Source organism: Pipistrellus hanaki (genome assembly GCF_964339955.1).
Source record: "Pipistrellus hanaki genome assembly, chromosome: 9".
NCBI classification, from domain to species: domain Eukaryota; kingdom Metazoa; phylum Chordata; class Mammalia; order Chiroptera; family Vespertilionidae; genus Pipistrellus; species Pipistrellus hanaki.
In genome coordinates this window covers 35,505,974-35,533,277 of record NC_140511.1, presented here as the reverse complement: position 1 = coordinate 35,533,277, position 27,304 = coordinate 35,505,974, and the positions used below count along the sequence as shown (strand labels likewise).

Genomic DNA, 27,304 nt, shown 5'->3' with positions numbered 1-27,304 from the left:
ATAGTCTTGCCCCAGCCGGTTTGGCTCAGTGGATAGAGTGTCGTTCCTGCGGAATGAAGGATCCAGGGCTCTATTCCAGTCAAGGGCACAGGCCTGGGCTGCAGGCTCCATTTGATGTGCAGGACACAGCCAGTCAATAATTCCCTCTTATCACCGACATTTCCATCTCTCTCTTCCTCTCTGAAATCAATAAAAATATATTTAAAGAAGAAAAATAGTCTTGTTATAGTATTGCACATAATTTGAGTAAGATTGCTACTTCACTCTTGAGTTTTCTGTGTTGTTGGTGGGTGCATGGATTTGTTGCATTTTATGATGCTAGGCATATATAGTTTACTCTATGTTTAGCCTGGGAGTGTTACAAACAGAAGTGAAATGAGAGCTTTGAAAACTTTAAATTTTTTTGAAGCACACTTGGTTGTTAAAAAGAATATTAAAAATGACAGGCAGATATGTTCTATACCTCAAAATCTAGTAATAAAATCCACCTTTGAAATTACAAGGAAAACTGTTAGAGGACTATCTTAGCCCAGACATTTATCTCCCTTCAGAAAACAGGAACTCAGACCATTCCTAAATTTGAACTGTCTATTAAATCCAAATACCACAATAACAATGGTATGAAATTACTGAGATCAATAAAGTTTTCAACAGTTTCTCAGCTTCAAAACAATCTTTACCTGTAGTTTATTATATATCAATATATTTCAATAAAGCTTCTAAAAAAAACAAAACCCAAACAAAACAAAAAAGAAAAATTCTATTTGATAGGGGACAAATAAAGGAATTGCTTCATTTATTTCCTCAGAGCGTTTTTTTCTGGGGAACAACAAAATATCTCTACAGAGCTTGGTAACCTAAGGCAGCAAAGTTTATCTAATTTGTACTTTTTATTTTTAGCCTACATGTTTATTTTTATGTTTACGCAGTGGGAAGACAAAACAAAATCCATTTTTAGTTGATTGTATTGTGCTGCGGTTGCATGACTGAATTAGTTGAACGCTTTGTGCTTTTAGAGTATCATGCCCAGCCTCCAGACAGGAATTTAGAAGCTTGGGGAAAGAGCCTCAGAGTTGAAATACTGTATACACATTTTCCCGACAGGCCCCAAACAGCGTGTTCTACGGCTGTTTTCAAGCGTGCGATGACCAGAGAGGCGCTGTCAGGCTCGTGGCTGGTGTGGCTGATGGGAATCCGAGCCAGAGATCCGAGGGGGCTTCTCAAAGATCTCTTCCAAATCCTGTCTGTCTCTGTCTCTGTCTCTGTCTCTGCGCTCGCTCTCTCTCTCTCTCTCTCTCTCTCTCTCTCTCTCTCTCTCACACACACACACACACACACACACACACACACACACACACCCTCTCAAGTCATTTTCCTGGGGATTCAACTCCAGGAAGCCGGTCTGGTGTTTTTGTTGGCGGGTGTGGGAAGCAGCGTGCTGAAATCGACTCGAGCGACTCTCCCGAGGTTAAGGGTAAAGTCGGAGTCACCCCCCCACCCCCCGCACCCACTCCGCTCCGTGCGGGGAGACAGCGGGGCGCAGCCGCTGGCCCCGCCCAGGCTCTGGGGAGCACCTGAGACCCGAGCGGCGAAGGGGAAGGGGAGGGGAGGGGCGGGAGGGCAGGAAGCCTCCGCCCCCTGGGCCCCCGCCCCGCCGCCGGGAAGGGCGGGAGGAGGATGATTGACAAAGCTGATCAGTGGCTGGGGGCTCGCAGAGGGCGGGGCCAAGGGGGGGGCCGGCTGCGCTTTCCCCTTAAACGGTTGGGTTGGGCCTCGGGAACAGCCTCTCCAGGCCTCCGGGCCGCCCAGAATGGGTTGTTATGGTAACACATGACCGGACAGTCCCTTACGAACTGGCCAATGAGAGGGCCCGTCTTTTCCATCGCACCTCTGAGCCGGAGGCATTGCGAAAGCCCTGGTCCGGGGTGGCGAGCGGGCGGGCGGACGGTGCCCCGGACGTTCTGCGGAAGAGCGGAGGCGGGGCTTGTGACGCCACTACGTCCAGCCTATCACGCTCGCCCTTGCCCAACGGCCCCGCCCCTTTACCGCACATTTCCCCTCCCCTAGCTCATTTCGCACGACGCAGCGGTTGGGAACACAGACATTTTCGGAGCTGGAGCCGCCAGCGCCGGCGCCATTTTGTGCCTGTGGAGAAAGGGGCTCCTGAGGCGGCTGGAAGCGGACGGAGAGATCACGCGTGAGAGGGCGGCGTTGCGTACCCGAGGTCCCCCCCGTGTCGTCCCCCAACCCCCCTCCGCGGTCAGCATGTGGTGAGGCCGGAGCCGCGAGAGAGCTCCGGGGAGAGGAAGCGCAGTCGGAAAGGGAGGCGGGGTGTCCGAGAGCGGCTTCAGCTTCGGCGGCGGCGGACCTCGGAGGGGGGCCGCGGCGCAATGTCAGAGCCGACGCCGGCCGAGGCCGGTACCGCGGGGGCCCGGGAGGACGCCTGTCGGGATTATCAGTCATCCCTCGAAGACCTGACCTTCAATAGCAAACCGCACATCAATATGCTGACCATTCTAGCCGAGGAGAACCTGCCCTTCGCCAAGGAGATCGTCTCTCTCATCGAGGCCCAAACCGCCAAGGTTTTTATACACCCCGCAGCCTCCTATTCTTCTAATACTCCCTGATTTTAGTGTCAGCCTCATCCCAGGTCTCGCTTCCATCCAAAGGGGGACAGCGTTCCTCTCCAACCCCCCTCTCCTCCTCCCCCCTCCGACTCTGGCTCGGTCTCGGGCCCAGGCTTCGAGCGTGGGCCTCTCCGGCGGGGAGGGAGCGGGGCGGGCGAAGGGTGGAGTCCCACTTCCGCTTGCCAGCTCCCTATCTAGGCCACCGCAGCGCAGAGCCCGACACACGCTTTTTGACCAGAGCCCTTTGGGGAGGGGGGAGACTTGGAGGCAGTTTGTGGGTGCGGGGAAGTTACGAGTGAAAAGCATTTTGAGCCCCTGGGAAGGTGGGGAGTGGTTCTCCTCCCCCGCTTTCCTCCCCCCCCCCCGCCCCCCAGAACCCTTTTGGGTAACCTGTGCTGTGTGGGTTGGAAGGAGGTGAAGGGGGACCTGGGAGCGAGCTGTCGGGGGGTGGGCATAGGGCATTGGCCCCGAGTGGAGCAGCCGCTTGTTAGGAGCCCAACATGGCGCCTGCAAAGCACATGATGCAAAAGGGAAGAGAGAAGAATCCATTCCCTGCCAGCCAGCCAGGCAGCTGCTCACACCCGTCAGCCCCGTTTTGGGGTGGGGGCGGCTAGATAGAACTTTCATTCTCCTCTCGGAGTGCTTTATTTGTCCCCCCAAGTGGGAAATCGGGGTTGAGGGTGGGGTATGGGTTGGGGGAGGAGGGGGAAGGAGGTTTGATCCAACCTGTAGGTGGAGAACTGGCCCATTGGGTAACAAGTACTTGTAGTTTTTTTTTGTTTTTTTTTTTAAAGTTCAGTCCCTCCTCTTCCTTTTCTCTTTTTTTCCCCTCCCTTCCCTGATAGGGGAGACGTGCTTTTTTTCTTCACCCCTGGACAGAAGTGGTCCTCTGCCACCCTTTATTTCCCTGTAGTCCTCCTCTTCTGTGCATTCATGTGGGAGTGATGTCACTTAAGTAAAGTTACTGTTCAACTTGGTTATCATAATGAGTTCTAATAGTCTCCCAGCACTACGTTTTAAGTTCTTCAAGCTTGTACTTATGGTTTAGTTTTTTTTTCTCTCTAGTTGTTAGTCATTGAAATGATCAGGATGAGCCTCCTCTTAGCAGAGTGAACCCCTTTTAAAAGGCCACTTTAACAACAACCACCAAATATATTGTTTAGAGGCGGTTTCTGTCTAGTGTAAAACTGAGTGGTCTGACTAATAAATGGTTTTGAAATGTGTGATTGGTATTATAAAATTTGTGAATAAAACATATAAAATATGTATTTGTCTTTTTTATTTACCTTTGTAAGGTGTAGAATCTGCTTCCAAGACTTATTTTTATCTACGTGGTTGTGTGTTTTAAACAAAAGTCTTTAAGTGACTTGGGTTCATTCTTTAGGTTCCATCCACTCTTGGGTAAATCCATTCACAAGATACACGGTTTCAGGTGGTCCTTTCAATACCTTAATTTAAAAAGGATTAAAAGTGAGGGTTTTTTTTTTTTTTTTTTAAAGGGCCCAACAAGTTTGTCATGCTCAGTCTGACAGCTTAAAATAGAAGCCTTCATTCTCCTTTTCCTGTGAATGTTGGTGTCAAACAGCTATTGTTCTTTTTTTAAAGTATGAGATTTAAAAAGGAAGTATTCCTCATACTCAACGTCCTTTTTGTTGATACCACAAACATGTTGGACATGAAAACTTAATTTTTGCCTTGTTGAAGGCTTAACTTGACATTGAATACCTTTTTTAAAAAATGAAACCACTTGCATTTTTTAAAAATAACATTTTTTAAGTCTAAATACCTAATATTTGGGGGGATTACTAATATTCCTCAGAGCCTAATATGTAGTAGCTCAAGTTGTCACTCAAGTTTCTTTGCTGGGTTTTATGAATCCTGAAGATCTTCGAGAAGTGAAAAGTAAATGCTGAATATAGGGTCCCATTAAAACTTGTATTTGTGTATGGCTACACAGAGTGGTGAAAATAGATGGGCTATTTGCTGATAAAAGCCAGCTAAAATTTTTTTGGCACACGTTTCCTGATTATTTTTGTAAAGCCAGATGGAGGAAAAGATGTAAAAGTCACTTTGGGGAAATAACCTTAAACGGGGTGGGGTTGAGGGTGAGGGGAGGGATTTTCTGTCATTTGGTAGCAAAATGGCTTGGTTTTGTGTTTCTGGAGGTGGATGTTTGTGTCCTTATTTTCTAGCATCTCAGCATTGCTAAACTTAAGGGTTCACACTAAATTTGACTCCTCCAATGAGACAGCAAAAAAATATTACATATAGGATTCACTTGTACAATAAAAAATTAGCCTACTGAACAGATTTTGGTTTTATAGAGAGCCTATTGTTTTCATAAGGATCACAATGACTAAAATGGTATAAAACATGACATGGTAAGATAAAGACACAGCAATAAAGCATTTGACATGTTGATTCTTAATTTACCCACATGCAGTGGCCTTTTGAACCCTTTTATTAGAAGTACCGGAAAAGAAATTTTTCATACAAGGTTATTCAAAGGTTTCCTTAGTCAACTTTGGTTGTAGTAAAGGTTATCGGAAGCAAGAGCACTTCTACACACTTATATGGGCAATTGGTTTTGTGAAATATGGTGGAATTGTGTACTGCAGAACTGTGAGCCTACCCTAGCTACAGGTAGCTATGGGTAAGTGTTGTTCAGGGTTAAGATTCCTATACACGTGGGATGGGTAAATGGGGATAATTTTTTTTTTAAATCATGGTTGCTCCTGTGGAGTCGGATTTAACACTTAGTTTATATGGTGTGTCTTAATGCTCCTCGGCAAGTCTGTGAACCTGCTGATGCTTTCTGGAAACTTGCTGTGCCTTCTAAAAGCCAGTGATGGGTAGACATTCCAGTTGAACTGGGGCAACATTTGTTTGCTTTGGAAAGGGCCACCTGTATCCGCATCACCACACTGGCTCTGCACAAATTTAGAACCTCTGGTTTGTGCATGTCAGAGGAAAAATAATTTCGACGGAGAGTCCATGCTGTGAAGAAAATCTTCAGGACAAATCCTGGTTTCCAGAGTCAAGTTCAACCTGATTTACATGACTCAGCGGCCGCTCCATCCAGTTTTTCTTGTATCAGTAACTTGCACCTTCCTGCAAGTTTAAAAGTTTTTTTGGGTTTTTTTTTTTTGCCATTAACTTCATATATGAAGTATACTTGATTTCTTTGTACATTGGATTATAGAGAAATAATCATAATGATTTTACAGGTAACAAAAGCTTCATAGACTTTTAACATAAAATATACTTATGGAAATTAGTGTTTCTGCAAGAAGCTTGAAAACTTCATTGAGTCTAGGTACACCATTATAATTTAATGTAGGTCACATTATACTTGGTTTGCAGAAAATATCTCTCCCCTACTTTTTGGTCACTTAAACCAGGTCTTTATCATATGAACCTGAAATTTTATTGAGCATTAAATGAGTATACTAAAGATTAAGGTTTTCTTAATGGTGATTTTGAGCTTGTTTTGTATGCTCAGTTAAAGATCACTGTAAGAAATGACTACTTGATTGACCACAAATGTTTCATAAACGTTAATTTTAAATTATCAACAAAAATAGAGGTCTGTATTGTATGTTTAAAAATTCACTTTTAAAAGTATTTGGTGGCAATTCATTATACTAAACTTATCAGTTTCTTTTTATTCAGGCTCCTTCCTCAGAGAAGCTTCCTGTAATGTACCTTATGGATTCTATCGTGAAAAACGTTGGACGAGAGTATCTCACTGCCTTTACTAAAAATCTAGTTGCAACATTTATTTGTGTGTTTGAAAAGGTATATATGCATTTAGAAACATTTGAATTTTTTAAAAAAACTGTTCCTGATTAAATAAATACTTGCCTTTGTGTTGGGTTTTCTTGGGTGGTGAAATGTTTATTCTCTTGGACATTTACCAAGTACCATGCTAAAGGTAGTGTTTTATGTTAGATTTTTAACTCAAATTCTAGGAGTTTTACAATACCCATTCAAGATTAGATGACTTTGCTTTTATTTTTATATTTAAATTTATTTTTGCTGAGGGAATTACAGATGTGTACCCTATTTTCTCCCCTAGATGACTTTGATTTTAGATTGCCAAAAAAATATGAAGCTATCAAGAGCATTTCAAATTTCATTGTTTACATTTCTGGTGTTAGGTTGTTGGCTATTCCTATCTGGAAAAAAAAAGTAATCTACAAGTGTGTCTCAACATACTATTGATTCCTGAAACTTGTGATTTTGTTTTGTTTCCTCTTGTTATTCAAGTATGTTTTATATGAATGTTTGAGGTATGTGTGAATAGGGACCCATTAATTGCCTTAGGTTATATTGGAAATACTTTTTAACCTCTTAGTGTTCAGCAGAAAGATTGGTTTGTTCTAGACCTAAAGATAGTACATTCCTTCAATAACATTGTTACTATGTTGAGGAGGCAAAGAGATTTGCTATAGTAATTATCTTCCTGTTAGGCTTTTATCTTTCAAATTTAGTAAAAGGGCATTTATGAGATAATTAGGTTTAGAGATTGTTTCCTAACAAAAAGTTGGTAGTTCTTATATTTAGAAGTACTTGTGTTTGGAGAAAACTTAAAAGTTGTTATACTAGGAGAATTGGGATTATTTTGAAAGAACTATTCAGTATCAGATTTTGTTAGAAAGAAAATGTAGTTGCTACTTGAGCAATTTTTTCCCTTTAAATTTCTAGATAAAAGAAATACTGCTAAGTAAGTACATGCAGAAGAAATTTGGAAAGCCATATTTCAGATTGTGTTAAGAGCTCGTTAATAGTAATTGTAGACCTTAGCTAAATATTGCTTGCTTGAGCCTGTGGCCTTAAGGAGAAGTTAACTTGGCATTGTAGAAGTTAGGGAGCTAAACCAACTTGGCTTTAGTTTTAATATGTTCAAATTCATTTGGGTGTTTGATAGAATACCTTTACTGAATCTAACTGGGCCTTAAGATCTTATAGTTGATGAAAATGACTTTGTAGTAAATATAATTATTATCTGAAGACTTGAATATAGATAGCCAAGACTTAATTATCCTAAAGTTAAATAGCTAATTCAGTTTTCCTAAATACAAGGTTTCTCTGATGGCTAATTTAAAAAATAGTTATGCCCATCATAAGCATGAGCAGTTAAGTTATAAAACTAAAGCTCATCAGTAGGTAAGATTTTGAATTTTATTAAGGTGCCTTCCACACCACAAATAGTTTATTCTGAGGTATCAAACCATATTGTATTGTAGAAGATTGGTTAGTGAGATAGTTGTCTTTTTTTTCTGAATTTTAACTTTATATTACCATGTAAATAATTTAAGAAATTTAAGCCATCAGGTAAACTGCTTCCTAATTTTATGGTCTTATGTTTTGTCCAGAGTAAGAATAACATTAGAAATGCTATTTCAAGACCTAAAATTTGGAAACATTTTGCACTTTTTTTTTTTTTTTTTCCAATAAGCCTTTTTTATGTGGCTACAAGCAAGTAAGTGCAAGAAAGCCCATTTATAAGTTTTTTTTTCCACATCTGCATTCTGGCCATAAGGGACTTTTGAGGTTTTTTTGTAGCATATGAGCATCTGTGGGCTCTATCTGCACATAGTATTTCTTTGTCTTAGTAATGTCAAAGTCAAACTTCCTGTAGAATTATATTTTTAAAAGGAGAAAGACTTGCCTAGTGGTTTGCTTTCATGAAGGCTAGTTGATAACAAATTTAATTTTTCTGATTTTTTTTGAGAATTTCTTTAACATTTGTAAATTATATCTTGAATAAATTCTTGCTGTTGTATATATATGAATGAGCAGTATGAATGCTATATGTGAAGAAGAGACTGATAATAGCTTTATACTTAATATTTAAAACATTCTATAGTGACTTAACAAGCCACAGAATTGTTCTGTTGTTCTAGGTGGATGAAAATACTAGAAAAAGTTTATTTAAATTACGTTCCACATGGGATGAGATATTCCCATTGAAGAAACTTTATGCCCTGGATGTCAGAGTCAATTCGTTAGATCCTGCTTGGCCTATTAAACCTCTACCCCCCAATGTGAATACATCTAGCATCCATGTGAATCCTAAATTTTTAAATAAATCGGTAAGTTTTACAAGAATGGTGTGTGGCTAATATTTTTAACTATCAAATTTTGACTTTTCTAAAATTGGTTGCCAGAAAGAAATATCAAAAATAACCTGTGCTTGAAACAGTTAAATTTTTTTTTTCCTCTTCAGGTTCACAGTACATTTAATCATATATTGTTTAGGTATTACATAATGTACTTACTTTGATTTTAAATTCCTGAAAAGTTTTCTTTGTGTTTTTAAACATGATTGGCCATTTAAAATTATGGATGGTATTTATTAAGAGATAAACTCATAATTTTCAGTTCCCTCTTAGCTTCCTTTTTAGCTGTGATACGTAGTTTTTTAACAAATAATTTTCTCTTATAGCCTGAAGAGCCTTCAACACCTGGCACAGTGGTCAGTTCCCCTAGCATCTCCACTCCTCCAATTGTTCCTGATATACAAAAGAATCTTACTCAAGAACAACTAATAAGGCAGCAGTTACTTGCAAAACAAAAACAATTATTAGAACTTCAGCAGAAAAAGCTGGAGCTTGAACTAGAGCAAGCTAAAGCACAACTGGTAAGTAAAGGAAATCTACATTTTAAATATTTCAAAAATGTCTTCTGATAGAGAAGTAAATTATGTTTGAATTCTTTTAACATGTTATTTTTATTAATAGTATCTTTTCCCACTTTTATTTCACAAACTATGGTGTATTTGTTAGAGCAAATTTTTATATCCATATTGTGAAACTCAAGTATAAACTACACCATTTTCTTCTCAAGTACTTTTCTATTGGATACCTATCTTTGAAGATAACACCTTAGTTTTGTTAATTAAATCATGTAGATTTAGTATCAGTCCCAGTATGGTCAGTGTGTTGTGGTTAATGTTTTTGCAGAGTCTTGAATCTTTTACGAGCTTGTGCTTCATGAGCAGACATCAGGTTTATAGGAGATAAAAGAAAAGCCACCACAAAATTAACGACTCTAGGAAGATTACATGCTCATATGCATGAATGACTTTAAAGTTATTTTACTTGGCTCTTAAGTTTGTTTGAGAGTGAGGAGGTTCAGGAAGGCAGTTTTGTATGTTTATTATTAGTGCCACTTTTTCCATTCTACCTAGAGATTATATTATAAAACCCCAAGTAAAGGACTAGTAAGAAATAACAGGCCACATAGGTATATGAACTTTCTCTTTTCACTTTAATCTCCACTTAAAAGTATTCAATGTAAAAACCGTATTGAGTAAATATATTGAATAAAACAGTATTGAGTAAATGTATTTATTGAATAAAGCATATTCTAGGTTTCAATTTCTTGATAATTTGCATGTTTTACAGTATTAACATAAACCTTTACTTTGTATTGTATTTCAGGCAGTTTCTCTTAGTGTTCAGCAGGAGACATCCAACTTAGGTTCTGGATCTGCACCATCCAAATTACATGTTTCACAAATTCCTCCTATAGGAGTTAAAACTCCCCATCAGATTCCTTTGCAACCTGAAAAAAGCCGTCCAGGTCCATCCTTACAAATTCAGGACTTGAAAGGAACAAACCGGGATCCCCGTCTTAATAGGTTGAGCCAGCATTCTTCTCATGGAAAAGATCAAAGTCACAGAAAAGAATTCCTAATGAACACATTAAACCAATCTGATATTAAGACAACTAAAACTATACCTTCTGAAAAACTAAACTCATCCAAACAAGAAAAAAGTAAATCAGGTGAAAAAATAACCAAGAAAGAACTTGACCAGTTAGATTCTAAATCTAAATCTAAATCTAAATCACCATCACCTTTGAAAAACAAATTCTCTCACACAAAAGACTTGAAAAATCAAGAATCTGAATGCCCAAGGATGTCTGACTTGAGTAAGAGAGATCCAAGATTAAAAAAACATCTTCCAGATAAGACTGATAGCAAAGATGATGACGCAAAAGAGAAGAGAAAAACTTCAGAAAAAAAAGATAAAGATGAGCATATGAAATCATCTGAACATAGACTGGCTGGAAGTCGAAATAAAATCGTTAATGGCATTGTTCAAAAACAAGATGTAATAACGGAAGACTCAGAAAAACAGGGAACAAAACCAGGGAGATCAAGTACTAGAAAGCGATCAAGATCGAGATCACCCAAGTCTCGGTCACCAATTATACATTCTCCTAAAAGAAGAGATAGGCGGTCACCCAAACGAAGGCAAAGGAGTATGTCTCCAACCTCGACAGCCAAAGCTGGAAAGATTCGCCAATCTGGATGTAAGCCGTCACATATGGAAGACTTTATGCCACCTTCCAGGGAAGAAAGAAATGCTAAGAGAAGTACTAAACAGGATGTTCGAGATCCAAGGCGAATAAAAAAGACTGAAGAGGAACGACCGCAAGAAACTACAAGTCAGCATTCTATAAAGTCAGGCACGGAACCAAAGGAGAACGTAGAAAATTGGTCAAGTTCCAAGTCTAACAAAAGATGGAAATCTGGTTGGGAAGAAAATAAAAGGTAGGATCTTCACATTTTAAATCAAGTGAAATAATATGTGCATTTTAAAGTACAGTGTTAACTTAAAAGTTGGATAATGTTCATGGGGTGCTGAAATTGTTGCTTTATTTTTTTCATTTAATTCTTACGACATCATGGGTTAAATATCATTACTCCTATTTTACAGATTAGGAAAATGAAGTTTAGGTTAATCTTTCTAAGGCTGCATACAGGACAAGAATTAGAATTTATCTGATTTTCCTGACTTAAGATCTTGTGCTTTTATTTTATTTTTTATTTATTTATTTATTTATTTATTTATTTATTTATTTATTTTAAAATATATTTTATTGATTTTGTACAGAGAGGAAGGGAGAGAGATAGAAAGCTAGAAACATCGATGAGAGAGAGTCATCGATCAGCTGCCTCTTGCACACCCCCTACTGGGGATATGCCCGCAACCAAGGTACATGCCCTTGACCGGAATCGAACCCGGGACCCTTCAGTCCCCAAGCCGACACTCTATCCATTGAGCCAAACCGGTCTCGGCTTATTTTATTTTTTTAAATATATTTTATTGATTTTTTTACAGAAAGGAAGGGAGAGAGATAGAAGCTAGAAACATCTATGAGAGAAACATCTACCAGCTGCCTCTTGGCACACCCCCTACCGGGGATGTGCCCGCAACCAATGTACATGCCCTTGACCGGAATCGAACCTGGCACCTTTCAGTCCGCAGATCGACGCTCTACCACTGAACCAAACCGGTTTCGGCAATCTTGTGCTTTTAATTAACTTTTATGATTACATATAATAATTTTAACCAGAGGCTTTGAAAAGGATTATTAAATATGGTCCTGAATATTTAAATTTTATGAAGTAACATACTGCTTTTATGGTTTCAGCTTACAACAAAGTGATGACCATAGTAAATCTCCTCATCTAAGGCATAGGGAAAGCTGGTCAAGCACTAAAGGAATCTTGTCACCTCGAACCCCAAAGCAACAGCATCGATTAAGTGTAGATGCCAATCTTCAGATTCCTAAAGAGTTAACTCTTGCAAGCAAAAGAGAATTACTTCAAAAGGTAGTTATCATGTAATATGTAATATAATACTGTTTTTGTCTAAGTATTTTTATAAGTACTTCTTATATTTAAATACTTGACTTCTTTTTATCATCCCATGCAGACGAGTGAACGTTTAGCATCTGGTGAAATTACACAGGATGAGTTCCTTGTTGTTGTGCATCAAATTCGACAGCTATTTCAGTATCAAGAAGGTAAACATAGATGCAATGTACGCGATAGTCCTTCAGAAGAAAATAAAGGTGGATTAAAAAAGAAACCTCTCTTATCTGATGCTGAATTAACCTACTATGAACATAAAGCAAAACTGAAAAGGACACAGGTTCAGCATTCATTTCCAAGACTTGATCTCTTAGATCCTGATATTTTTGACTACCCTTTGACTGATGCCTTGTTGTCTGGAATAGAATGTGAGCCATCCAAAAGTAAACATGCAAGTAGGAATAGTGGAGCACAGTTTGACAGAAAAGAACAATTTAGTGAAAGAGCAAGACGTCTTTCTCCTATATCTGGGAGTCGTTCTTATGCTGAGAATCTTTCACCCCATGAGGGCCGGAGAAGACATGACGAGCAAGTCTCTGCTAAAGGTAGAAAGTTAAATCAGATTATGCCTATTGAATCACAGCAGTGAAGGGAAAATGAACAGCTAAGTGGGGATGGATTTTTTGTGACTGTTCAGACTACCTTTTTTTTTGTTTCAATTTGTTTTTCCCTCAGAGGGAAGGGAAGAGAGTCAATATTTATAAAATCTATTATATGTCAGGTATTTTACTAGATTCTTTATATATGTAATCTGATTTAACCCTCACAACGACCCAGTGAAATATATATTATCCCCATTTCACAGATAGGAAATAAGACCAGACAAGTTAAATAACTTACTTAAAAAAAAATGGTAAGTTGATAGAATGGGGATTTTTTAAATCCAGGTGTGTCTGACTCTAGAGGGCATCATTTTACCAAAGGCTGTTTCAATGGTGTCTTTTCCCTCCCCTGTAATGAAGTGAGATAGTTATGGATATTTTTGGATAAACATGTACACGAATGTAGAAAGATTTGAAGATAATTTTATATAAATTCAGATTCAAGGAAAATAATTTATTTTCTTTTTAAAAGGTGTACGAGAAGAGCAGAGGTCACCATTCAATGATCGTTTTCCACTTAAGCGACCTAGATATGAAGATTCAGATAAACCATTTGTAGATAGCCCAGCATCACGATTTGCCGGCCTCGATACAAATCAGCGACTAACAGCGTTAGCTGAAGACAGACCATTATTTGATGGACCTAGTAGGCCATCAGTAACAAGAGATGGCCCAACCAAGATGATTTTTGAAGGACCTAATAAATTAAGCCCTAGAATTGATGGACCTCCTGCACCAGGTTCTCTTCGATTTGATGGGTCACCTGGACAAATGGGGGGAGGTGGCCCTTTGAGATTTGAAGGACCACAAGGTCAGCTAGGAGGCGGGTGTCCTTTGAGATTTGAAGGTCCTCCAGGACCAGTAGGGACACCTCTGCGGTTTGAGGGGCCAATTGGTCAAGCAGGCGGAGGTGGTTTTCGATTTGAAGGTTCCCCTGGTATGAGGTTTGAGGGATCTGCAGGTGGTCTACGATTTGAAGGACCAGGCGGCCAGCCTGTGGGTGGGCTCAGGTTTGAGGGACATCGGGGTCAACCTGTGGGAGGTCTGAGGTTTGAGGGACCTCATGGTCAGCCTGTGGGTGGACTTAGATTTGATAATCCCCGAGGTCAGCCTGTAAGTGGACTTAGATTTGAGGGAGGTCATGGTCCATCAGGAGCTGCAATTAGGTTTGATGGACCTCATGGTCAGCCAGCAGGTGGGATCAGATTTGAGGGCCCTTTGCTACAGCAGGGAGTTGGAATGAGGTTTGAGGGCCCCCATGGTCAGTCAGTAGCTGGTCTGAGGTTTGAAGGACAACATAATCAACTCGGTGGGAACCTTAGATTTGAGGGTCCACATGGTCAACCAGGGGTTGGGATTAGGTTTGAGGGGCCTTTAGTCCAACAAGGAGGTGGAATGAGGTTTGAGGGTCCTGTACCAGGAGGTGGACTGAGAATTGAAGGGCCTCTGGGTCAAGGCGGTCCAAGATTTGAAGGTTGTCATGCTTTAAGGTTTGATGGGCAGCCAGGTCAGCCATCACTCTTACCAAGATTTGATGGATTACATGGTCAACCGGGTCCTAGATTTGAAAGAACTGGTCAACCAGGCCCACAGAGATTTGATGGACCACCTGGACAGCAGGTTCAGCCAAGATTTGATGGTGTTCCTCAAAGATTTGATGGTCCACAACACCAGCAAGCATCAAGGTTTGATATTCCCCTTGGTCTTCAAGGTGCACGATTTGACAATCATCCTTCACAAAGGCTTGAATCTGTTTCTTTCAATCAGACTGGCCCATATAATGAACCGCCTGGCAATGCTTTTAATGCCCCATCCCAAGGACTGCAATTCCAAAGACATGAACAAATATTTGATTCACCTCAAGGACCAAATTTTAATGGACCACATGGCCCTGGAAACCAGAGTTTCTCAAATCCTCTTAGAGCTTCTGGACACTATTTTGATGAAAAGAATCTTCAAAGTTCTCAATTTGGAAACTTTGGCAATTTACCCGCTCCAATAACAGTAGGAAACATTCAGGCATCTCAACAGGTAAGTCTGTTGTGTTGTATTCTAAAATTATGTTGTGTGGAGATATGAACCATTTTTAATGTTTTTAGGGTTTGGGGAAGGTCTTCAGGAGACAAGTTCATAGATTGGAAAGTTTTTAATATACTTCAAAAACCCTACATACTAGGGAGTTGGGAAGAGTCTCTTAGGTCTAAAATTTGCAATTTCAATCAAAAATTGACTTTAGCTATTCCAGTATCTAGAGAAATCTCTCTCTCTCTCTCTCTCTCTCTCTCTCTCTCTCTCTCTCTCTCTCTCTCTCTCTCTCTCATACACACACACACACACACACACACACACACACTCAACGCGTGCACACACATTCACACTTTTTATTTTTTAAACAATATATTTGTATTGATTTCAGAGAGGAAGGAAGAGGGAAGTGGGGAGAGAGAGTTAGAAACATCCATGATGAGAGAGAATCATTGATTGGCTGCCTCTTGGAAATCCCCACTGGTGATCAAACCCACAACCCGGGCATGTGCCCTTGACCGGAATCGAACCTGGGACCTTTCAGTTTGCAGTTTGGTGCTCTGTCCACTGAGCCAAACCTGCTAGGGCCACACTTTTTTTTTTTTTTTTTTAAAGTGGACTTTTTAGAGTACTTGTAGGTTCACAGCAAAATCATGCTGTGAAGTATAGATATTTCCCTTATACTTGTTGCCTTCACACCTGGATAGCTTCCCCACAATGCTTTTGTTTGTTTGTTGGCTTTAGGTTACAAAACTAGTAAAGTATTATATAATTGTGAGGGTGTTTAATAGATCTCTGCTACATTGTAGATCTGTGAGCCTTGATAAGCTTTAACCAGAGATCTTATGTTTTATTTTTTATTGATTTCAGAGAGTAAGGAAGAGGGCAAGAGAGGGAGAAACATCAATGATGAGAGAGAATCATTGATTGACTGCCTTTTGCACATCCCACAATGGGGATCAGGATTGAGCCCTCAACCTGGGCACATGCCCTGATCGGGAATTGAACTGTGACCTCTTGGTTCTTAGGTAGACACTCAACCACTGAGCCACACTGGCTGGGCTAGATCTTGTTTTTTAGATTGCTCTTTAAGAACTTCCTTAGTCTGAGTTGAGTAAGAAAATCAAATTGTCCATGCTTTTACATACTATGAATATTTTTCTTCCTCTCCTCCTACTTTGCAGCATCTTCCTAGACGTTCCAGTCAAATAGAAATATTTGATACTAATATCAACACAACAAACCTGTAACACCCACCCAAATGTATTCATTTTATCACTTGTTGGTATTCTTTTGCACTTGCTGACACTAGGACAAAATCATGTTATATTAGTAACATTGCATGAAAGAAAATGTAAAACCAAAAGATTTTTAAAATCACATTAAAGGCATTATTTTTAAAATATATGGGATCGGACATAAATTGGCAGTCAGACATCCCTCAAGGGATCCCATATTGGTGAGGGTGCAGGCTAGGCTGAGGGACACACACATAACCATGAAAGAATTTCATGCACCAGGCCTCTAGTTATTGATAGAAAACAGTCTCCTGTTGCTATCCAATAATTTTTAAAAAAATAAATTTTATTGATTTTTTTACAGAGAGGAAGGGAGAGGGATAGAAAGTTAGAAACATCTATGAGAGAGAAACATCCATCAGCTGCCTCCCCTGCACACTTCCCACTGGGTAGGTGTCTGCAACCAAGGCACGTGCCCTTGACCGGAATCGAACCTGGGATCTTTTAGCCCGCAGGCTGATGCTCTATCCACTGAGCCAAACCGGTTTCGGCTGCTATCCAATAATTTGAAAAAACAATTGTTCTGCACAGATTTACTCTATTGTATGTTCTTAAAAGAAATGATAACTGTTATTGCCAGATATTTAGGAGTGGGATTTGACTGAGTCTTGCTTGGTACATTAAACTGAATTGGGTTTTATTACATATACATACCACTGAAAGTTCACATGGATACTGAACAAGGTTTATGAATGTCTAATTATTTACATGGCAGGAACATGTAGAAGTCCTACCTCATTTTGAACTACAAATACAGTATTTGTATGCCTGCACAAAAGTTTCATGACTTTTTCATTTTTTTAACATTTTCTTGATGTCTTTTGCAGTCTACTTTGTAACCCAAGGTATTAAGGCCAAGCAAGATGATCACAAAAAAGTTCAATTGCTAATTAAAACTGGCTTTTGACACCTGTGATCAGGTCAGGTGTTCTGGTCTCATTTTTGTTTCTAACTCTATCCTTAATGACTATGTATAGATCACATCTCTGGATGTCAGTTCTTCTATTTTTAAAATAAGAGAAAGCAGGAGCAGTAAAGTAACTTATATAAGGTCACACAGCTACTTGTTGATTACCTGATGTTTACATGGTGGTTTCAACTTTTCAAAGAAGCTTCACATCCATTCTCAGTTCTTTATAATTCTATGAAACAGATTTGAGAAGGTATTATTGTTCCTTTTATTGTAGAAAGCCTAGAAATGAAGTGACCCAGTCAGGTTATACTCATAAATATTTATTAGTATAGAAACCAAGCTTTATGATGTATGTAAATATTTTTATGTGATAAGTATGTTAAAATTTTGCTTAAAATATGGAACAGATGTTCTTAAAACTAGTGTTTCTTTTAAAGGTTCTGACTGGTGTTGCTCAGCCAGTACCATTTGGCCAGGGACAACAATTTTTACCTGTTCATCCACAAAATCCTGGAGCATTTGTTCAAAATCCTTCAGGTATGTACTTGCTGACCTTTGTGTTTTTCAAAAGGCATTTAAATAATTATTGTCTTGTTGAATAGCTACTGAGTTTGTTTACATTGTTGATGTGTTCAAATTAATCCTATTACAACTAGAGATGATTATCGAGGACTAGTAGCTCATTTAAAAAGGGAGGAATGAAACCTATTTGAAGCTGGAAGGTGGGGGAGCAATGTGATACTTATGTTAAAGTGATAAATGACAAACCTTAGAAATCTCATTATTTGATATTTTATGTATATGTGTGATGATTCAATAAACTTTAAGTAAATACTAGGGGTATTATATTGCCTTATAAAGTTGATTATGGGCATTCAAATTTTAATTATACCCAACATGTTAAAAGAGTAGAAAAAAACTGAGTTTCTTTAGTCAAGTACACTGATAAGCATCTTTGTTAGTCTGCGGTGAAGCATAACAATATCGTATGGGTATAATAACATATTGGGTACAAGGGCTTTAAAAATGAAAATTGTTTTTTAAAATATATTTTTATTGATTTCAGATAGGAAAGGAGAGAGAAAAATCAGAAAAATCAATGAGAGAGAATCATTGATTGGCTGCCACCTGCACGCTCCCTACTGGGGATTGAGCCTATGACTGTTACCTCCTGGTTCATAGGTTGATGCTTAACTACTGAGCAACACCAGCCAGGCTGTTTTATTTCTGAATCTTCAGAAACATGCTTTAACATGGTACTATTCAGTTTACCAGGTTAGGGAGTTGTCCAAATCTTCTGAAGTAATTAGGGAAGTCCTAGCCAAGTTCTAGCTTATGCATTAGTTCTTAAACAGTGTCATCATAAGGAATTCACTCAATTAATTTGAAAGCTTTTTGTTTTTAATTTCTAGTTTGATTAGGTTAATGTTTTTTGGTGTCATTGTAATGAAAGTTAAGGAAAGAATTTGGAATCTAAAGTCAGAAAACTTTAGTATTTTCACTTTTATTTCTAGATAGGCAGGATATTAGCAAAAATTCTCTCTGGGCTTCATTTTCTTCCTCTCTAGACAGAATATGATAAAAGTCAGTATTTGCCTGAAAATTTTTTTATAAGATAATGAGATCATAAATGCAAAAGTATTTTGTAACTTAAATTATGTACATCCTACTTTAGAATTTAGTTTTTCTTATTGGGTAGAGGATTTGTTGGATTGAGGTTAGTGTGCAAAACTCCAAATTTAAAAACAAAAACAAACAAATACTATATATAGTTCTGAACATCTTAGTGCATTAAAATTATGAATTCATTTACTCCTCATAACAATCGAGGAACAATTATTATTACCCTTTTATAAGTAAAGGAAACTGAGGTACAGATAAGCAATTTGATCATGTCACAAAACTAAAATGTGGGATTTCTAGTTAGAATCCCATCAGTCTGGTTCCATAGTTCAGGGTTTTTTTTTGTTTGTTTTTCATAGTTCATGTTTTTGATCACTAAACTTGACCATCTGAAGACCTATAAATAGTAGCTAGTTAGGACTAAGACAAATAATTCTAATGAAAGGTAAGTGTTAAAGTAATATGTGAAATGCTATTGTAATTGATCTCATGGTTGATTTATTTATTCGTTCATGTATCCAGACATTTAAGTCTACTGTGTCCAAGGGATTGTGCTAAGTGGAAGAATATGCAGTGGTTAAGAGCAGGGATTATGTGTATTGTGGATGCAAATTGAATTTCTTCTCAAGAAGGAATTTTTAGTGGTCCATAACATTTTCTAGATGTGTAGTGAGATGCAGTGACATACATAGAAATAATACTTTTGTAGTTGAGTGAAAGAATCATAATTAGATTACTGCTTAACAAAATATGTAATTGAATTGATTCCTCACTAGTGAGCTTAAGGAGATAATTCTTATCTCAATTATTGAAGTTTTGATAATCCTCACACCTATTTAGCAATAGTTTGAACTGCTTTGCAAGTTCAATAATTCAGTAAAGGTCAGAGTGGCAGGTATACTTGGAGCCACATGGTTCATCCTCCTGCATCAGTTCCCCTAGGTAGTCATGGGGATGGAGGCTAAGAAGTACTTCCACTTGGGCTTTGGGTATTCCCCCTTACCCCTCAGTATAGTTATAAGATGATGAATAAGAAATTTTAGATAGTTGGAAGTAGAAGTGGTTAGAAGTGATGGGCTGCATTGCCTAGAATGGAGTATGAGTATAAAGTATCTGTGTTTTTTAGTATTTGTCCTAGAGTATATTTTTAAGAGGTGATGATTTACTTACCTAAATGTAAAATTTATTTTAGGAGCTTTTGATGTAATTAATTTATAGTCATCCTTAACAAGAGTTTATAAAATATATTGTTGATAGGACATCTTTAAGAAATCAAGAAAACTTTTCATGTTTAATATAATTTATATTTAAGTTTTTCTTTCATTTTGAGACTGTTATTTTTTTAAAGGAGCCCTTCCTAAGGCATATCCTGATAATCACCTCAGTCAGGTGGATGTAAATGAATTATTTTCAAAACTGCTAAAAACAGGAATTCTGAAATTGTCTCAGCCTGATTCATCTACAACACGTAAGTATGTCATGCTTCATCTCTACAGAGCTCCATTAAGTTATACAGGTGTATGATACATAATGTAAGTTATAAAAGTTCTTACTTACAATGATTAAATTTTTAGTGTATACTCTGATTTTTTTGGAAATCTAATAGAATTGGTTTATAATAAAATTATTTTTAAATTTAGTGAACATTATTTCATTTAACATTTCTATAGATAATGTGCAGACTTTTTACTATTCAATGTTAATGTAGTTTTTTACAAATAATTTGAATATTGCTGAAGGAAAATTTTGTAAAGATTGACTTTTAATTGATATTAGGTCAAACCTAATATCACTTGTCAAAATAAGTGATAAATATTTTGACCAGTAAATAAATATAAGTTTAGAAGTGCTGAATAGACAATATAGGATTCTCTATTGCTTACAACACTGTAGTATTCCTATATAAAAAACACGTGGAAGAATGGTATTGAGAAATTGGTATATTTTTTTAATTGAAGAAACAAATGAAGTTGCTGCTCAGCCTCCCACTGAAGAGGAGGAAGATCAAAATGAAGATCAAGATGTTCCAGATCTTACCAATTTTACAATTGAAGAATTAAAACAGTATGTATTCTAATTTTCTAAGATAAAAAGGGCAATCACTTTACTAACAGTGGACATTATTATTAGTGATATTAATTTTACCCCTCATATGCTCCTTTTAAAATCTAGGAAGCCTGTTTTCTTTTTTTCTTCTTAATGTTGTAAAATACACAACATAAATTTAAGGAAGCCTATTTTTAAATCCCCTTTTAAAATTTGTTTGCACAAATATTTAGGCTCAAGGCTTCCCCCCAAAATCTATTTTGTCATACCTGTGTTTGGTGTAACAAATACAGGTGGTGTAAATATTAGATATTTAATAATGACTCATCTTCTGTTTTATCTTTATTCTTATTATTTTTTCTTCATTGATATTCTTATGCTTTTGGGGCTAAGAGAATTAAATTTTTGTACTCTAGTATTTCAGAAAATTTTTAAAAATCTAATTTTTCTTTATAAGTAATATTCATTGTGAGAAATTAGGAAATACAAATCAAGAAAATAAAATGACTTACACTTCCCACTTTACTGATAACCTCTCTTAACCTTTGGTGAAAATCTTTTTATAATTTTCCATTTAAATTCTGTAGTTCCTAGCATTTCTCTTACTTTCTTACAAGATACATGCATGTATAGTGGGGCAAAAATACAGATTTACAGTTGTGTGAGTACACAAACTTGTATTATTTTTAATGAATTATTGTATTAATTTCCATTCAAACAATTCTAAACCTACTTTTGCTCCACCCTAATTTTTCTTATTGTTTTCTAAAAAATTAATTGAAATTTTATTGAATTTATTGGAGTGACATTGGTTAATAAAATTATAGGTTTCAGGGGTGATTGATCACATTGCTTGATTTATTTTAGAAGCCTTTTGACTCTCTGAAAGTGAAGATTTAGCTAGTTCTCTTACTGTTCTACTAATCTTTTTGTTATATAACCATTTTTTATGAAATCATTCACTATTAATATTATGACACTATTTTATTTGCTGGTATACAAAGTACTACTATACTGTCCTTTGTTTTATTCTGCTATCTAAAAAATTGTTTGGCATTCCTAACTGCCCTGTTTGTGGATTTACTTGCTCTGTATACAATTTCAATTAAAGTAGGGAACCTAGAATTTTAAAAAAATATTATTGCTATTCTTAGTTTCCCATTAGTCTTATAAATTTTTCTTTTTAGTAACCCATACAATTAGTGTTTCTGTATCTCGTCCAGTATTCTTTTAGACCAGGGTGGGGCAGTTGAGTTACTGAGAATTTAAAAAATCTGGAGAGGTGAATTCTTAATTATTCTGCCATGTCTGCTTGCTGTGTCCGTCTTGATACTGACACTAGTCTAAGAACAGGCCAATTATTGCTTTATTAGTTAGCACATTTTTAGCCAAAAATAAATAAGCAATTAGGCCAGGTCTATCAATAATACGATGGTTTTTATGTTACATATTCACCCAAGTTAAGGGAAGAGTGTCAGTAATATTATTTTGTCACATAATAATGGCATCAGCATTATTAAAATAATAGAATTATTAAAATAATAGAAAATGGAAATATTTGTAATTGTCTTTTTTTAAATTCCATTAAAAACTAAAGATTCTTTGTTTTTTAAACAGGCGTTATGATAGTGTTATAAATCGACTGTACACTGGTATTCAGTGTTACTCTTGTGGAATGAGGTTTACAACATCACAGACAGATGTATATGCAGATCACTTGGACTGGCATTATCGGCAAAATAGAACTGAAAAAGATGTTAGCAGAAAAGTCACTCATAGACGTTGGTACTACAGTTTAACAGTAAGTAATCTATATATTTCTGAACTGTCAGCCTTTAAATTCTATAATTCTAAAAGTATATTAATTAAATCGAGTATGTCAAACTCAAAGGCTAACATGGGCCAAATAAACAAGGTTTAAGTTTATGTTGGCCGCAAAAAAACAAAAGCTTTAATTTTCATAGAAATGTAGGTTTATTTCGATAGAGACATGCTGAATACAAAGGGCTGAAATAATGAGTAATCGTTAACATAAAATATTAAAATATTTTAATAAAATAATATTTTTTCTTGGCCATTAACTTACCAGACATTGAAGAATTGCACAAATTAATAAGCATAACGCAAAGAAATCTATTTTTCTTGTTCTCAGAAAGCAAAATATTTCCTGTTGCACACACCAAACAAGTCAGTCTAAGATAATGACATGGCAACTGGCTGCTAAAATATTCCCTGCTAGTACTAGTAGAGAGAAAGGGTGCACCGGCACGTAAGGGAAATAAATGGAATACGATTATAGTAATCAGTCATTAGTGAATGTTGTAGTTCATTATTAATAATTATGTATAACAGGATATTGTAAAAATTAAGTTACAAAATTTTTATTATAACATTTCTTACAGTTATATTGGCTGGACCGCAAAAATACTTGTTTTGGGCCACGTGGGCTAAGAGTTTGACATGCTTGGTTTAAATAATTGCTGGGATCTAACTTGTGAATGTTTTGAATAATATTTGATCACTAGAATATAAAAGGTTTTTTAAATAAAAGAAATTTGAATAGTGTATATTGTCTTTCGTTGAAATTAGAGTGGAACACAGATTTCTTCTAGGCCTAAAATTCCAAGTTGCTATAACTGATTTTTTTTTTTAATTGTACATAAAATTTATCTTGTTTAAATTTAGTAGTTGTAAGTCTAGAGGCAGTGGGAAATTAATATTAAGGTCTTAAGTGTAATTAGTGCCTTTATGTTGTCTAGTAATTATGGGGCTCAAAGAGAGGATGTAATTTTATTATTTATTTTGACTCTTTTTAAAACAAATGTTGAAAGAGAACACATAATTTTAAATAATATTATAGAAGAAGAAGGTACCCATACTTTTAAGTGGCATTATAATGAAGATATGCAGTAAAAGTTTAGGAACAAATGAAAATACTCTTCTTTTAAATCAACCCCTTTTAAGGATTGGATAGAATTTGAGGAAATAGCTGATTTGGAAGAACGTGCAAAGAGCCAGTTTTTTGAAAAGGTGCATGAAGAAGTTGTGCTCAAAACTCAGGAAGCTGCTAAAGAAAAGGAGTTCCAAAGTGTACCTGCAGGGCCAGCTGGAGCAGTGGAGGTAAGAAAAGAATGTTAAATTTTCTATCTCTGGTCATTTCGCTCACTTAAAATAAACATTTATTTATATCCCTCTTTCAGTGATACTAAGGTTTTGTGTAAGCTTTACTCTTCAGTTGTACTCTGTGATTTGACTTGGGGTTTTATAACCACTGTAGTTCTTTACATAATATCTATTAGTGACCAATAGCAGTGCAATTTATTACTTTGTATCTGTATTATATATCAAACGTTGTTTAAATTTTAAGAAAACTCAAATCCTTCTTCCACTTAATGTTTATATATTTTTACTTAATGTGTTCTGTTAGTACATTTCATTTTATATTACTCCATTTTAGAGTTGTGAAATCTGTCAAGAACAATTTGAACAATACTGGGATGAAGAGGAGGAGGAGTGGCATTTAAAGAATGCCATTAGAGTGGATGGAAAGGTAATTTTCAGCTATTTATAGGAAGCTTTAAAATTTGTTTTTTGTAAAGGTAGCTCACTACTTTGAAAGAGAATCGTTTTTGTTTTTAATAAAAAAAGATATTTTGGAGGTATTGGAATTTAGTCAATATTTGAGTTGGAAGGGATCTTAGCAGTCACCTGGTTTTAAACTCATTTATATAAGAAGTTGCAAAACTAGTTAATGATAAACCTAGGATTGGGTCTTCTGAATCTAGTCTTTCTGTCTAACCACACTTCGTATCTTAAATTTCTATTTCATTAAAGCTGTTACTGCCTTGAAAGTAGCATGTTATCTACTTAAATGCAGAAAGCCAACTTTAAAGAGAAATCAGAATGAAAAATTTTTAATCCACTTTAGTAAACAGTTGATTTTCCAAACAGTTATCTTCTGGTTTAAATTAGAAAAGGAAATCTCATTAGAATAGCCATTAGAAATGAATATACATGTGAATATCTACTTACTTTTCTTTTTGCTTTAGATTTATCATCCATCATGTTATGAAGATTACCAAAATGTAAGTTCTTTTTGGTTACTGTTCTCAATTTACATTAATAGTTATTTTTACATAGAGAATTAGTTATTTTAATCTTATATTGTTGTTAGAATCTGATTTAAATTCCTTTATTCCTTGCATTCCATTCACTTCAATCATGATGATTTTACTAGAGCACTAGTTAGAAATTCGAGGAAAACTGGAAGATTTGAAGGATTATGATGGGAATCGGTTTCTAGAATTATGGGTAGCATGTACAGCTTTTTTCTTACATACTTCACTCAGCCATATAATATAGGAATACTTTTTAAATGGTCACACATGGAATCTGAAAAATATATCAATGTGTTTCCCTTAGAAATTCAAACATTTTTTTATAGTGACCACTTTTTAAATCCAAACAATAGAACAAAACATACTGCCTTTCAAATATTTCATGGGTTCAGAGAGGCAGTTTTGTAGATATATGTAGGCCATCAAAAGATTAGGCTTTTTAGTAGTCTTGTTTTGTGGGGAAGCAGATATTTTAGTTGCATGTGATATATGTATGTTTCTTTGCCCATATAAGTGTCCTATAAAACTAATTTAATATACTTTTGAAGTGAAATCAGTACTTATATGAGGTTTTTTATTTTGTAGACATCTTCATTTGATTGTACGCCATCTCCCAGCAAGACACCAGTTGAAAACCCTTTGAACATTATGTTGAACATTGTCAAAAATGAATTGCAGGAACCCTGTGAAAGTCCCAAAGTTAAGGAAGAACAAATTGATACCCCACCAGCTTGTACAGAGGAGAACATAGCAACACCCATTGAAATTAAAACAGAAAATGATACAGTTGAGTCAGTTTAAATAAAATGAGAAAGGTATGTTTTTCTTTTTTAAAAAAGCTGCTGTTTGGATCTAGAAGGTGAAGAATTTTTTTTATGTATATATAGACCTATCTATATAAATTGTCTAGCTGAGGCAGGGCCTTCAGCTATCACTTGGTTAATAAATACATTTTAGTATTTGCATATCCTACTGCCTGCACAGTTTCAGGTGCTTGTTGTGTGAAAGTTCTGTAGATGTGTGCAAATTTAACAAAATGAAATTGTATATGTAAAAATGTACGATTTTCACTTGTGAAACTGTAAATTATAAATAAAAAAATATTTTTGCTACCTATGGAGTGTAATATTTATGCACACCATCAAATAAAGACAATGTTTCTGTACTTTTTATTGGGTGAAAATGGAATTAAACAGCAACTTCAACATAAGATTTTTTTTCTGGTAGTTCTTATGATTAAAGCAGTCTAAGTTTTATCCTTCAAAGGGGGGTTGTGAGAGAGTGCTGCAGGATTTTTCTCAAATAGAAAAGCCAGATTTGAAAAAATTTTAGAAATAGGACATTTATGCATATATATATAAGTATATATATATCTCTAGCTATAGAGAACCATTCAGATGTCCATTTTTGAAAAGTAACGAAGCAACTTTTCTTCTTTAACTTGGACATTGATGCCATCAAACAATTAACGAATATATTTAAGTACTAAAGGTGACTTTTTTTTTTTAATGACATTTTTCAAATTTGTCACAATTTTATGCAGTGAACATATTTCTATTTTAAGTTACAGGGGAGTCTGTAAGAATGTTCATTTGAAACATGGTTAACCTTTTTCATTTGTTGGTTTTGACTGAATTAGATGGATACCATGAGATGTTAATATTCATACATGTAATAAATAGGATGATGAAGAAACTTGGTTTGTGTCTCTTTATTTCTTGAATGGCTTTAGCTTGTGACTATTTTCTTCAGCTTTAAAACCAAGTGGCACTTATGAGCCTTCTATTGGAGGAGATAGGCATATAAAACTAAGGAAATTTATAGTTTGTTGAGCATTTACTATGTGGTAGGCATTGATAAACATTTTACATATATTCTCTAGGACTTAAAGAAAATCTTGTATGATAGATGGTATCCCCCAATTTATAGGTGAAATTGAATCACCTTAGAAAGAACAAGAACATAAAGCAGGCTTTGCTTCATTTTAGTGCAAACTATTTCTATAGTTAAGAAAAATGCTAGGATAGAAATAGACACACCAAACTACCTGGAGATTAGCTAGCAGTGGAGTTCATTCCTGAGAAGGGCATCTCTGAAGAATAAACCACAAATGTAAACATAGTATGTTTTCAAAAATTAAATTTTACAGGGTTAAAATTCAGTAATGGAATAGATTATATAGTCTTGGTCATGCTAAGGAGTTTGTAATAAACTGACAATGGGAGCCACTAGACATTTTTAAACAAGTATATCCTAATCTGCATCTAAGGTTGACTTTTCTTTTTTGAAAGAATAGAGATTTTTCAAATAGAGTGGTCCAATAAGAAAACTGGATAAGTATGTACTGGATTTGAGATGGCTGAACTTTTGAATATACAA

General features: G+C 36.3%; 1 protein-coding gene across 2 annotated transcripts; it reads left to right on the top strand.

Annotated features, from left to right (window-relative positions):
- Positions 1-2,067: 2,067 nt before the first annotated feature.
- PCF11 (PCF11 cleavage and polyadenylation factor subunit) lies at positions 2,068-26,037 on the top strand. 2 transcript variants are annotated; one of them, XM_084895240.1, is made up of 16 exons: positions 2,068-2,582; positions 6,300-6,425; positions 8,537-8,725; positions 9,079-9,273; positions 10,076-11,193; positions 12,078-12,258; positions 12,362-12,452; positions 13,375-14,933; positions 17,576-17,675; positions 20,110-20,229; positions 20,720-20,825; positions 22,425-22,608; positions 23,772-23,927; positions 24,265-24,357; positions 24,857-24,892; positions 25,511-26,037. In XM_084895240.1, exons 1-16 carry the CDS (start codon positions 2,391-2,393, stop codon positions 25,724-25,726), a joined length of 4,662 nt encoding a protein of 1,553 aa, XP_084751366.1. In that variant the 5' UTR covers positions 2,068-2,390; the 3' UTR covers positions 25,727-26,037. The 2 variants fall into 2 exon arrangements, with proteins under 2 accessions (XP_084751366.1, XP_084751365.1); XM_084895239.1 differs by having other exon boundaries at positions 12,362-12,845.
- The last annotated feature ends 1,267 nt before the right edge of the window (positions 26,038-27,304 follow it).